Raw genomic sequence first — 13,351 nt, 5'->3', positions numbered from 1 at the left:
CTCCACTGTTGGTTCTTCTTTCTCCTTTGTAATTAATAAACTGTGTGGAGGAAACAATTTAAAACCATGCAAATATAGTGCTTGTCTTCAAAATTCCCCTCTAGCTTCATCTTCCGTCGATGATTCTTGCCTCATTCAATCATTAATATCATTATTACAGGGTGAGTCTAGCACTCCCTCTACGTTTACCAGGCTGTGGGGATGACATTGTCACCAGTGGGTCAGGAAGGCAGAGCATCGAGCTGCATGGATTATCCTCAAACCTAATGTCTAAGGAAATTTGCCCCATTTGGTTCTGGATTTGCTTGGGACCATTCATTCTTTGCTTTTCTCCCTATTTCTCCCTCTTAGAGTGAGTATGTCTAGTCTATGCCTGTCTTCTCTCTGCATTTTGGAAGCACACCCCTTGTGTGGTTTCACAGGTTTACAACGGGAGAGGTATTTGCTTCAGGATAGATCGTACCCTCCATATCTGACTTAGATGATATTTAGAGGAGACTTGGAATTTTAGACTTTTGAGTTGATATGGGAAAAAATAAGACATTTGTGCTGTTAGGAAGGATGTCAGCAGGACATAAATTTTGGGGGCCAGAGAAAGAATGCAAAAGATTGAATGAATATGTCCTTCCCAAATTTGTATGTTGAAATCCTAATCTCCAATGTGATGGTTTTAGGAGTTGGGGCCCTGGGAGGCATTTAGATCAGGAGGGTGGCGCCCTCATGAATGGGATTAGTGCCATTATAAAAGAGGTCCCAGTGAGCTCCCTCACTCCTTCAGCCATGTGAGGATATATCTAGATGACCACCATGTATGAACCAGAAAGCAGAGCCTCATCAGACACTGAATCTTCTGGCACCTTGATCTTGAACTTCACAGCTCCAGAACTGTGAGAATGTTGTCTGAGCCATCTGGTCTATGGTGTTCCTATTATTGTAGTCTGAACACCCTCCTTTTCTTCTCTCCTTCACTTTTTCTTTCTTCCTTCCGTCCTCCCACCCTCCCACTCCCCCTCCCTCCCTCCCTTCCTTCTTTTCTTCCTTCCTTTCTTTTAAAGATGTATTTATTTATTTGGGCATCTGGGTGTCTTGACTGGTTCAGTGTCCAATTCTTGATTTCAGCTCTGGTCATGATGTCAGGGTCATGGGATGGAGTCCTGAGTTGGGCTCTGGGCTCAGTGGGGTGTCTGCTTGAGATTCTCTCCCTCCCCTGTTCATGCACACACTCTCTCTCTCTTTCAAATAAATCAATCTTTAAAAAAAAGAAAAAAAGAATCGTTTGAGAGATGTCGTGCATGTGTGCACCCATCCTTCCTTCCTTCCCTCTTTCTTAATTATTGGCATGAGTTCATGAATCCTTATTTTTCTCCAAATGGCTTATAATTCGTTATTATACTTACCTGGGGATCAAATGTCTCAGGTTTGGCCAGTGGGAGACCTTTCAGGTTGGCTCCTGCATCCTTGTGATAGAACTTCCTCTTTTTTGCGGGGGAGGGTGGTTTTGTTTTATTTTTTAGCTCTTTCTTACTTTCTGGCATAGCAAAATGTGTACTTTCCCTGTCCTAACCCTAGAATCAGCCATTTCTCTGAGCCATGGTTCTTTTAATGGGGAAAGTTATGAGACCAAGATAGGGACACTAAGTGTGCTCATTGCTACTAGGATGTCTTTGCTTTTTGGCCCTTTCAGAGAAGAGAATTGAAAATATATGCCTGTATATACACAAATACACACACATACCTACAAATATACATATGATACATACATGTGTATACATAAGATGTATAAATGCATATACATATACGTATTTTAGAAATCATGAGTTCAAAACAATAATTTCAATTCCAATTAATCTCCACAGCATTGTTTCTTGCTTTCTTCCTCTCCATAGTTACATGTATCTTCTTCTACAGTGAGAATTCTGATCACTAGTGATATCGATGTGTTTATTCATTTGTTTGACTCTGTAAGGTATTTAAAATTGTCTCCCAATCACTTCACCCATACCACTAAAGCATACCTGCTAACGAGTTCAGGACTTGTTTGTACTTTTACCCCCTTCCCTGAACACATATCTTTCCCTGTCCAAGACTGAGGGTATACAGTCAACATATACTGTGTTCATAAGTCACTTTGATTAATTATTCTTAGTCCCTCTCTGCACTTCCCTTGACAGGATGGTTATGTTACTCATTTGCAGTACAGTTAGGTTCATTTGTTTTATTTCAATTTTATTTCCCCTTTTCCGTTCTTGTTTTTTGGGTGTATGACAAATCAATATGCTCTCAAAAGTAAAAATATTACAAAAAAGTATACTCAGAGAGGTGTCACTCTCCTTGAATCCATTCCACTACATTCCCCCTCACCCCTTATCAGTAACCAACTTCACTATTTTCCGGTTTGTCCTTCCAAGTGTTTCCTTTTGTGAAGATAAGCAGATAGATGTATATTTTTATTTCCTTTTTTCTTACATAAAAAGTAATGCGATCTTTTGCACTTTACTTTTCACTTAATAACATCTGACAATCATTCCATAACAGTTCATAGAGATCGTCCTCGATTTTTTTGAAGACTCTTTTGAGTGCAATTAAACTAGATTTTTGTATTCATGTCTTTCTGATCATTTAATAAGTTTTTGGTTGTAAGGCAGTTAAGAGGAGACTCTAAACAGTTCCGTTACATAGTTGCATTTGAAAATTCAAAAGCGGAGAGACAGAGGTGTGTGAGTACTGCCTGCTCCAATACTGTGGGCAGACGGCATTGCTATAGGCGACCTCATTTTCCTGAACAGTGACCAGCTTCTTGATAAAGTTTCAAACAAAACAAAGCAGCCTTTTCTCAGTTAAGGTGGTAGTTGCATTCCTGGAAGACTTGTTGGGTATGAGAACTCTTCTAGGCTGCTACTGCTACTTAGGGAGTGGGGAGAGCCAGAAGGGCAGTTTCCTCCATCATTCTTTACAGCTCCGTAGTTTTCCATTGTGCGTGTCCTGGTTTATCCAACCCATCTTCTATGCTTGGGCATTTAGATAGTTCCCAATATTTTGCAATGACAAATAACCCTGTTAAAAATAAAATCATAGGGGCACCTGGGTTGCTCAGTGGGTTAAAGCCTCTGCCTTCCCCTCAGGTCATGATCCCAGAGTCCTGGGATCAAGCCCGCATTGGGCTCTCTGCTCAGTGGGGAGCCTGCTTCCTCCGCTCTCTCTGCCTGCCTCTCTGCCTACTTGTGATCTCTGTCTGTCAAATAAATAAATAAAATCTTTTTTAAAAATTTAAAAAAAGTAAAAAGCAACTTGTAGAATCCCTTTAGAAAAATAAAACTATACATATGTATTTTCATTCTTTTGAGGTACATCTTCAGGGTAAATTTCTAGAAGTGGGATCACTGGGTTGAAAGTAGAAGCATATGAAGTTGTGTTCTATACTGCTGATTTCCTCTTCATGAGGGTTGTGTCATTACGCCACCAATGTAGGAGATGACTTGTTTTCCCACAGCTGCCAACCGAATTTATATTCAAGTTCTGAATTTTTGTCCATTTATTGGGTGAAAAATTGTATCTCAATGTAGTTTTTAACTTTTTGAGTATAGTTGACACACACAAGAGTACATGTTTTAGGTGTACAGCATGGTGACTTGACATCTCTAGGCATCTTTATTTTTTTAAGTAAACTCTATGCCCACCTTGGAGCTCGAACTCAAGACCCTGAGATCCAGTCCGTGCTCTACCAACTGAGCCAGCCAGGTGCCTCTCAATGTAGTTTTAATTTGCATTTCTCTTATTGAGTGAAGGTGAACAACTTTACATGGTTAAGAGCCATTTTTAAAAATCTTTTTGGGTCTATTCATGTCCTCTCTCAAAACTAAACCTTTTTATACATTAGGAGTATTAGTCTTTTATTTGTGACATATGGGCAAATATTTCTTCCCAGTTTGTCATTTGTATTTTTTTTGTCATGCAAAAGGTTTTTAGTGTATTCAAATCCAGCATTTTTTGTTCATTTGTTTCTTTTTTCCTGATATTGGGTGGCTTTTCACTTTCTCAGATGCTTTTGAAAGGATATGTCTTTTCTTTAGCTTTGTGGTTGTTTGTTGGGGAGACTTTTCACCAGCAGAAAGTCTTTGGCATTTTCTGACTTCTCGTAGAATGTGGATGGCTGTACTCTATTCCAAGTAATTTCATGGACAGAATTGTTAGCTTCAGAACCCTTATCTTTCAGTTCCACCCTCTTTCGTGCAGTTTAAGGATTTTGCCCACGGGGTGGGAAGAAAGGTTGACGCGCTCTTTTCTGTCAGTCGTACACTCCCGCCTTCTCTTTCATTACCTCTTCATTACCCATTCTCCCCCAGGAACACAGCTTCTGAGACTGCTGCCCCAGCTCTATCCATTTTCAAACCTTTCCCTAAAGCGATGACTGTGACCTACTGAGTGCCAAACTGTGTTCAGTATTTTGTATTTATTGTTCCATTTTCCCCCCTGTAGATTCTGTTAATGCTTCTTCTAAATGCTTGCCTCCCTTCTGCTGTCTCATGGAGTGATTCAGCTCCTTTCCTCACTCTCTACACCTACAGGCTTATGGTGGTAGCAGGATCCTTACTGGATCCCCTGCTCTGTCCGCTCCCCCCGCCACCACTACTTGGAGGTGATTGGAAGTTACAGGCTCTAGTAGTGAAGGTATGAACCCGGTGTAGTTTTTATTTGTTCTGGTCGATTTGAGAGTTGTTTTGGCAAAGTGAGGGGCAGATTTGTAATCAGGCTACTGCCATTGCTTTTCAGCCCCAGGAGTCTCAACATGCTTAGTAGAGGGATACATTTCAGGACCTAGTCATGACGAAAGCCATTGAAAACCAGCAATATACATGTATCTTCATTGAGTATCAGTGGTCATAAATGGTAGTTGAAGTGGGAGTTGAGTGTTAGGGTTGGCATCAAGATTAGCAAGGGGGACATGCCACGTAACAGTGGCTTGAGACTTTAACAAGTTGAAAGTTTGAGAACGTTTAAGCATTTTCTTTAAGACTGCAGGCAAGACAGCGAGTGCTTGCTACTGTAAGGCTGCTACTGCTCAATGTAATATTGGTGGTCCTGGCCATAGCAGTTAAAAAGGGCAAAACGAAATGAGGGATGTTATAACAGCATTAAAAAGGAATAAATATCATTTGAAGATAGTATAATCTTAAATAGAAACCCTACAAACTCTTAGGTAAGAAAGTTCACTAAGTTGAATACAAGATCAATGGCCAAAAAGCAGGAATTTCTTTACCGCAGTGTGGCAGGGGCTCTTGGCTGTCCAACCAACAGCCATTCCCCCTTCTTTGCTCACAAAATCTGTTTCTTTGTGTACGACATCAGGAGATAAGTCATGATTTATCTAAACCAGTCATAGCAAACCCATTCTGTTTTACCAGATTCTAAATTTACCAGCATCCCCCAAAGCTGGGGATGAGTCTATGACCAAGTCCTGGCCAGTAATGTGTGAGCAAAAGTCTGCCAAGTTGTTCCTGGGAGTTTCCACTTTTTGCAAATTTCTGGTTTCTTTAAGCCTTGGTTTCCTCTTGTGTCAGATCATACATGCCTTACCTTTTAAGACTGTGAAGATGAAGTGAGATATTCTCATATCAAAGTGATCTATAAATGCGAAATAAAAATTAAGTAAATGCTAGTGTTATTCAAGATATTCAAGTGATTATGAGCACAGATGTAGCATTGGTATAAATGCTACAGACTGGCAGTAAGTTTAAGGAGTGCCATTATATACAAGCAAATCCCTTTACCCAATCAAATCTTATTATTAAAAAACTAAGAACTGATGAATTTTTTATGTAGCACCTGGCCCAGTGATTTAACTCACAAAAGACTAAGAATCTAGCACCACAGAGAACATGTGATTTGCAGATGGTTACACCTCTACAGCTGTTAAGTTCTAGATCAGGAGTTGCAAAATATAAAATGTCAGATCATATATACAGTATAATCTATACTACATGTATATATATTTAAAAATATACACATAGGGGTGCCTGGGTGGCTCAGTGGGTTGGGCCTCTGCCTTCAGCTCGGGTCATGATCTCAGCATCCTGGGATCAAGCCTCACGTCCGGCTCTCTGCTCAGGGGGATCCTGCTTCCCCACTCCCTGCCTGCCTCTCTGCCTACTTGTGATCTCTGTTAAATAAATAAAAAAATCTTAAAAAAAAAATAAACACAAATACATATAGTTTAACTATTGATGCTTTATAGGCCACATAGTCCTTGAAGCGAGAAAGCAGCCACGGACATGTAAACAAACAGGCATGGCTGTTCCAATAAAAGGAAACAGGCAGTGAGCCAGTTGGCCTGCAGGCCATAGACAATCCTCGTTCTAGACTCAAGAGCTTACTGTTTTACAGTGAACTTGTCTCACAGGATCATGTCTTGGGATCATCCTAATCAATTTTTCATGACATCATCTCAACCCTATTATTATCATTGTATTATTATTACCACAGTGCAACCAAAGCACTTTCATGGTGATTTATCACATTTGATCCTCAGTTTCTGTGAGCTAAGAAGGGTAGCTCTCATCTTCTTTGTATTGATCAGAAAAAGGCTTAAACTATTTAAGGTCACAGAGCTACTGAGGGGCAAAATCTCTATTTCCTACAGATCTGTTTAGTGCTTTTTAAAAATATACAACTAGAAACCTTAATTCTACTTCATTGTTCTTCTTAGCTTCTACTGTTAATCCTTTTCTTATTCAAACTCCTGTGAAGCATTATGCATTTTTAAAGACTTGAGTTTACTCCTTAAATGTAGCTTTTAGCGTCAAATTGAAAATTCTATTTTGACGGTACTGAATATAAAAAGAATGGTTGTGATAGGAGAAGAAATTGGTAGTAAAAAATTTAACTTTGTTTTCTAACTTAAAGCAAATTCTAGTCATTTAAGGAGGGATAACACACTTTCAATTTTAGTGTGAGGAGAAAAACAGAGAGGCAAGATATAGATCAAGCCACCATCAAAGGACTATGCATATACTAGACCTGAACCTACAGTTGATACTAAAATTTCCTCTGTAAAACCCAAACTTTTATGTTACGCTATAGCAGATAACTTAAAAACGGAGAGGACACTGAAGAGTCAACATGAGACACGATTTGAAACTGCCAGAGGAAGTCCTCTTTTTTGAAATACCCTAATGCCCAAGTGTCCAGCTACATTATCTAATACCTGAAGCCTTTTCCTTTTCTGTAAAATGGAGTATCACCTAGTTTATAGGGTTGAAGAACTGAAAATACTATGGGCAGATCAAGTAACACAGTACATATGGCAAGATTTCATTAACTGCAGCTCATTAGCCAAGTTTGCACTTATAAAGAAAAAGGAAACTTATACTGAACCATTAATTAGCAGATAAACAAGCCAAAGATTGCTTCCTGTTTACACTTCTACTAGTTATCCTTGTCCAACTGACAGTAAATGGCAGGTCCTAGGGAAGATGATAAAGCCTGTCGTTCGCAATGATCTGCCCAACTCATCCCACTTCATGTGTCTTCTTGATTTCTACCCCTTCTTCAAGTCTGAACAAAACCATTCAGCTCTCTATACTTTATCCAAGATAACCAGACCAGGGTAAAATTTAGTTTCTACATTCTACTTCTCTCAGGATATTCTTTCTTGGGATGCCTGGGTGGCTCTGTTGGTTAAGCATCTGCCTTTGGCTCAGGTCATGATCCCAGAGTCGTGGGATCCAGTCCCGAGTCGGGCTCCTTGCTCAGGAGGGAGCCTGCTTCTCTCTCTGCCTACTGCTCCTCCTGCTTACGTGCTCTCTCTGAGAAATAAGTAAATAAAATCTAAAGAAAAAAAATTTTTCTTTCTTGATTTTTAAAAGATTCTAATTGGAACAAAAATGTCCGTGTCACTTTTAAATACATTTCAGAAATCATATGATTAAAGAATAAGCAGGTGACTTGCAAAGTAGCAGCTGCTGGCAAGAGGCTTCTGTAGTTTGAAGAAAAATATATTCTAAAAATTACCACATTTTTGTCACAATATTTATCTGGAAACTCCAAATAATACTAAAAAAGGATGTGAGTTTTTTTTTTTTTTAAGTGTATGTATGTATTAGAAGAGGGTCTAAGTTTAAAAAAAAATTAGAGAAACAATGCCTTAGACTTGTGGAGTGTAAAACTTAATTTTTCACTATTTTGCTGTGCCTTACTATAAAAATACAGATGGCACAGCTGTTACGTAGCTTCAACAACTTGATTATAAATTGCTTTCAAAAGTAATTTATTGGGATTTTCCGTATCCTTTAATGAATTGCAAATATATTAACAGAAAAGGCTTTCTCCCCGCCCCCAAGGACTGTACAATTTCTGAAATAAGTCAGGAAAAGCAAAAAAAAAAAAAAAAAAAAAGACACAAAATTACATTGTTTCAATGCAAATAGAACACACACATCACACCCACACTTGCATTTTCCTGGATTTTCACAAAGAAAATGGGTCACCCTATTTCTCAGTGAAGACCCATACTATATTCTGGCTAATCAGAGACTTCCAAACTTTTTTCTTCAAAAAGAGCATTTTTAATAGACTAAATACTGGTTATCACTGAGTTTTTGTTTAAGGTACAACAGCAGCATGGTTCAAATGTAACTTGCAGTTCTTGGAAAAAACCAAAAATTTTAAAATAATGAAATACAGAAAAAGTAGGGACCACCTTTCATTATTTTGAGTATCATTGTTCACTTGAAAAAATATTTCCAACCTTCTAAAAATCCCAGAGTTAAGAACCATTTCCAAGGGGGAAAAATATCCAATGCCACAACATAACTTCCAAACAAGTGTGTGTGTGTGTACACATATATGTATGTGTATGAAAAGCTTAAAGAGACTAAAAAAGATGTTATTCGTAGTATTTTAAATTTCCTTCAAAGTAACTACTGAAATTTCAAGCAAACATTTTGCTTGATCAAAATGTATGTCCTTTTCTGTTTATTTGATCCTCATTCCAGGCAAAAAAAAGAAAAAAAAAAAAAAAAAGGCAAGCAAGCAAGCAAGCCAAAAACAGTTACTAGATGGGAATACGGTTTCAAATACCTAAACGTTTTGAGAGTAGGTATGAGGAAAATGAAATCAGGCTAAGCTTGGGCTGAGCGTCCCATAGCCAGCCATTGCCATGGTGTGCCTTCCACAACTATCCTTTTATCCTTGGTCTCAAAATTAGTACCAGAAAGGTTCTCACCTCTGGCACAGGACATAAATTCCTACTTTGTACAAAAAGATAATTATACATTAGCAAATTATGTTCTAGCTCAGCTTTCTCCAGGCTTTGTAATAGAGCTCAGGTTGAAGCTTTCTATGAAATTTTGTATTTGATAATGTTATATAGCTGGCTTATGATTCGCCAATTAAAAAAATAAAGGAATATAAAATTAAATATTACAGAACTAATGAATAAAATGGAATATTTGTTAGAATCCAAGTGCTAGCCTTTGGGAATTTTTAATGATATTCATTTACTCCCAACCTTTCCTTTTTCTTATAAATTATTTCTTTAAGCAGCACATATTACATGGATTTAGGTAGGAAATTTTGTTAAATATCTCTCTGGCACCCAATACCTAATCTAGGACTCTGACTTGAATTAATTTATGATGGTATTTAATCCACCCACATTCAAATGAACAGATTAACAGTAAATGATAGGAAGTTACTGAATCTACAGGTTAAAATTTTGTTCGCATCTTCTGAAATCCACCTTATTTTTACAACTCGACTAACAAGTACAGGTAACCAGTAGATAAATTTGTCCTTCATCAAATAATCCAAAATAATAACCGTAGGCCTGTCATTCATAAGAAACTATAATTTGTTATATTCTGACATTGGCACTTAAAAAAAAGTTAACAACTAAAGTTTCTCTAAAAATTTCAATACATTACAATAAAGGAGATACACAATTTAAGACTTTAAATCTGTTACTGTGAAATTCCAATAATTCCCATTTTATTATGCATAATTAGATCTTTAAAATTGTGGCCATTCCCCGAAGACACCAATTTATGAGAAACTCAGGAGAGAACTCACCTCCTTCATAAGAATGGGGTTTTTCTTTTGCAGCTAAAAATTTCTAATAGCCTAAACCCAATCACTCTCGGTAAACGTTTTGGTGACTCACACTACTGAAAATAATTTGAAGCAGAGAGCCGGAAAGAATGGAAATGACCTCAACCAAAGGTAACTACACATTCTTGCACCCTGCTTAAACACTTAGAAAAGTCAAAGGGATACTTTCTTGAACAAATATAGATTCAAGGTTATGGTACAATTTTGATTGTATTAAGGCTTTCACTATCATGATCTCTTAAAGTCTCTCCACTTTAGTGTTCTCATTTTGATTCTTATGGTGAATTTAAATGGCTATTAAGGGCCTTGTTTTGGCTTTTCAGTGGGCAAACACTCTACCATCTCTGAATGTTAAAGGTGATCCCACAGAGCTCAAAGAGAAGAGGCAATATGGTAAAGGGACAACTTTAAAGTTTGCAATACCAAGACAATGATCAACACTTTGAAGCAATATGAATAAATTAAAATTCTTGGTTAGACATTAAAGCATTCTTGCCAAGAATAAGTGTACACTGTATGGAGGGATATTTGATTCCTACACATGAGTCCCAATGTGCCCATTACATCTGCTTATGGGAGACACTGTAAGTTTAAGGTAATTTACATTCCTTGGCAATCAAGTTACTCTGTTATAGGCAATGTCTTTTTATTGTTCCATCTGGCACTTGCTAACACCATTCTTGAAGAACCTAGAAATGAAGGTCACTCTGTTAATCAGGAACAGAACCAAATAAAAACAAATTTTTGGAAAAACGACCAAGAAATTCTGGTTCATCACTATTTTCCGTATCTAATGGTTCCTTCAAGATAAAACATAACTCTTCCTTCCATGATAGCTTTCCAACAAAGGGAGATTAAAGAAAAAAAAAAAAAAAAAAGAAAAAGAAAACAAAGTTCCCCATCCTACCCCCCTAAATTGTCATTCATACTGGTGAAAGAGCCAGTCTTGTTAGCAGCTAAATATTGCACTGCCTTTCATTCTGTGTACAGTCAGGGTCCAATGAAAGTGGCACACTCATGGTATAAGTGATGGATGATGACACTGCCGGCTCAAGAGTGAAGACTCAGTATATGGAGGGACAAGAAACATGTCAGCACTAGTCACACATCCAGTTGCAAAAGTCTGATTTCCAGAAGTTAAAATTCATCACTTTCAGCTGCATGAAGTTGTGTGTCGTCTGCATCTGTCATGCTGCTCTCCTGGGATTCATCTGTTCCCACTTTAAAAATAAAAATAGAAGTCTACAGTAAGTATCTGACAAATATTTCTTCTTGGTTCATGAAAACAAGTAAGGAAAACTATTCCATGCAGAGAGAGATCTTAATTAAGTCCCTTAAAAATCCTGATATCCGGGGCACCGGGGTGCCTCAGTGGGTTAAGCCTCTGCTTTCGGCTCAGGTCATGATCTCAGAGTCCTGGGATCGGGCCCCACATCGGGCTCTCTGCTTGGCAGGGAGCCTGCTTCCTCCTCTCTCTCTCTCTGCCTGCCTCTCTGCCTACTTGTAATCTCTGTCAAATAAATAAATAAAATCTTTAAAAAAAAATCCTGATATCCTTCAATAAAATGCAACTCAGGTTCCTTATTTTACAGCATGTCTGAGAAGATCAGTTCATTGCATTTAACCGTTAAGAGTTTTAAATATTAAAGCTGCCTCTCCCTAATGAATTCCTTATTCCTACCCTAGGAATTAGAGCTAATTTTCAAGACATTGAAAAAAGACTGACATTCTCTCCAACTGTTGACTCTACTTTGGGAACAGTCCCTGCTAGTTCACAGAAATATAAAATATACCCTCAGTTTAAAAAGGGTTATTGGGATTACAGGAATTATGATTTTAATTAAAGCTTTCTGCCAAGTTTTCTGGAACAAAGGCATCTTAGTTCATCTCATCAGAAGTTTCTCAATTCTCTTGTTATTAAAAATACTATTAGGGGCGTCTTAGGTGGCAGTCAGTTGAGTGACCCACTCTTGGTTTCAGTTCAGGTCGTGATCTCAGTCAGGGTTGTGAGATCAAGCCCTGCATCCAGCTCCATGCTAGGTGTAGACTTGCTTAAGATTCTCTCTCTCCCTCTGCTCCTTCTCCCGACTCCCCCACCCACCTCGCCCCAGTCTTTAAAAAAAAAAAAAAAAAAAATCTTAAAAAAGGACTCAGTTCTCACTAGTTATTTTAAGATATACACTTAAGTTAGGAGTGCCTCAGTCAGTTGAGCATCTGACTCTTGGTTTCAGCTCAGGTCATGAGCTCATGGTTCCTGGGACAGAGCCCCTTGCAGGGCTCCACGCTCAGCGGGGAGTCTGCTTGAAGATTCTCTCCCTCTACCCCTTCTCCCACTTGCATGCTCTCTCAAATAAAAAAATTTAAAGAAAAATCTTAAAAAAATAGATATGCACTCAATTTAGGGATAGAGTATTTACTACTGCTTTAAACTACTTCTTTGTTCACTCTTTTCTTGACCCTTCAATTTATATACATTAGCCATATTTTTAGATTTTGAATTTGCTAGAGTTTCAGAGAATTTGAATAGTCATACTGCAGATCTGTCAATACTTTTTAATGTGAATGAATTTATTTTTCATTCACTTAGCACTTACAATGTCTTCAACATACTATCACATCTATCATTCCCATCCCACCCCGCATTCCTATGAAGCAGGTAAGGCAGGCATTAGCTACGTATTTAAACCTAAACTGAGGTCCTAGGAAAAACTTGCAATGGATTTATCAAAGTCACACAGCAAATTAGATCCAAAATGATTAGTTACCTGACACCGCATGCACTTGTTAACATATTGCCCTATTTAATTTCTCTAAAATTCCATTTAGTATAAAAAAATATACCATGGTTAAAAAAATAAAAAGCAGCCTACACAACCTTATGCAAAGGTAGCTCTCTGAATATTTAGTACTCAAGAAAATTTCCATGTTTATTCTAGGTCATAAATAAAAATCTGTTCCCCTTTGCCTAGCTCTGAGGTGATGTTTCATTAGCTCTCTGGTTTGATACACATACAAACCTGGTTCTTATGGATGATACTCACTGATCTGTTCTTCTTGGGTTATTGGCTCCTCATCATCTGGAAGGTAGCGCTTATCAATTGCCTCTTTAATTTGGTTATTGGCTCCTTTAGGATCTAAATCCATAGCCCAAGAGAAATTCATCAGGGCGAGGTGCGTTTGACCTAACTTCTTGTAAACCTAAAAATAAACAGCAGCACTACATTTTTCATTAAGTTGTGAGCTTCAA

The 13,351-nt window shown here is 37.9% G+C and overlaps 1 protein-coding gene across 4 annotated transcripts in view; it reads right to left on the bottom strand.

The window, feature by feature from the left end:
- Positions 1-8,993: 8,993 nt before the first annotated feature.
- The window catches only part of LOC111158104 (cell division cycle 27), a 73,458-nt gene continuing 69,100 nt past the window's right edge, over positions 8,994-13,351 (bottom strand). For 2 of the 4 annotated variants that reach the window (XM_022519947.1, XM_022519948.1), the window contains exons 18-19: positions 13,146-13,302; positions 8,994-11,324 (exon numbers count right to left, since the gene is read on the bottom strand). In XM_022519947.1, coding sequence (XP_022375655.1) covers positions 11,242-11,324; positions 13,146-13,302 — 240 coding nt within the window. In that variant the 3' untranslated portion in view covers positions 8,994-11,241. The remainder of the gene's footprint in view (positions 11,325-13,145; positions 13,303-13,351) is intronic. The other 2 variants (XM_022519949.1, XM_022519950.1) reach the window with 1 other exon arrangement.

This window comes from Enhydra lutris, unplaced genomic scaffold (genome assembly GCF_002288905.1).
Source record: "Enhydra lutris kenyoni isolate GAN:26980312 unplaced genomic scaffold, ASM228890v2 scaffoldscaffold57, whole genome shotgun sequence".
In the NCBI taxonomy this organism is placed as follows: Eukaryota; Metazoa; Chordata; class Mammalia; order Carnivora; family Mustelidae; genus Enhydra; species Enhydra lutris.
The sequence above is the reverse complement of the archived record's forward strand: the minus strand, read 5'-3'. Positions and strand labels throughout refer to the sequence as shown.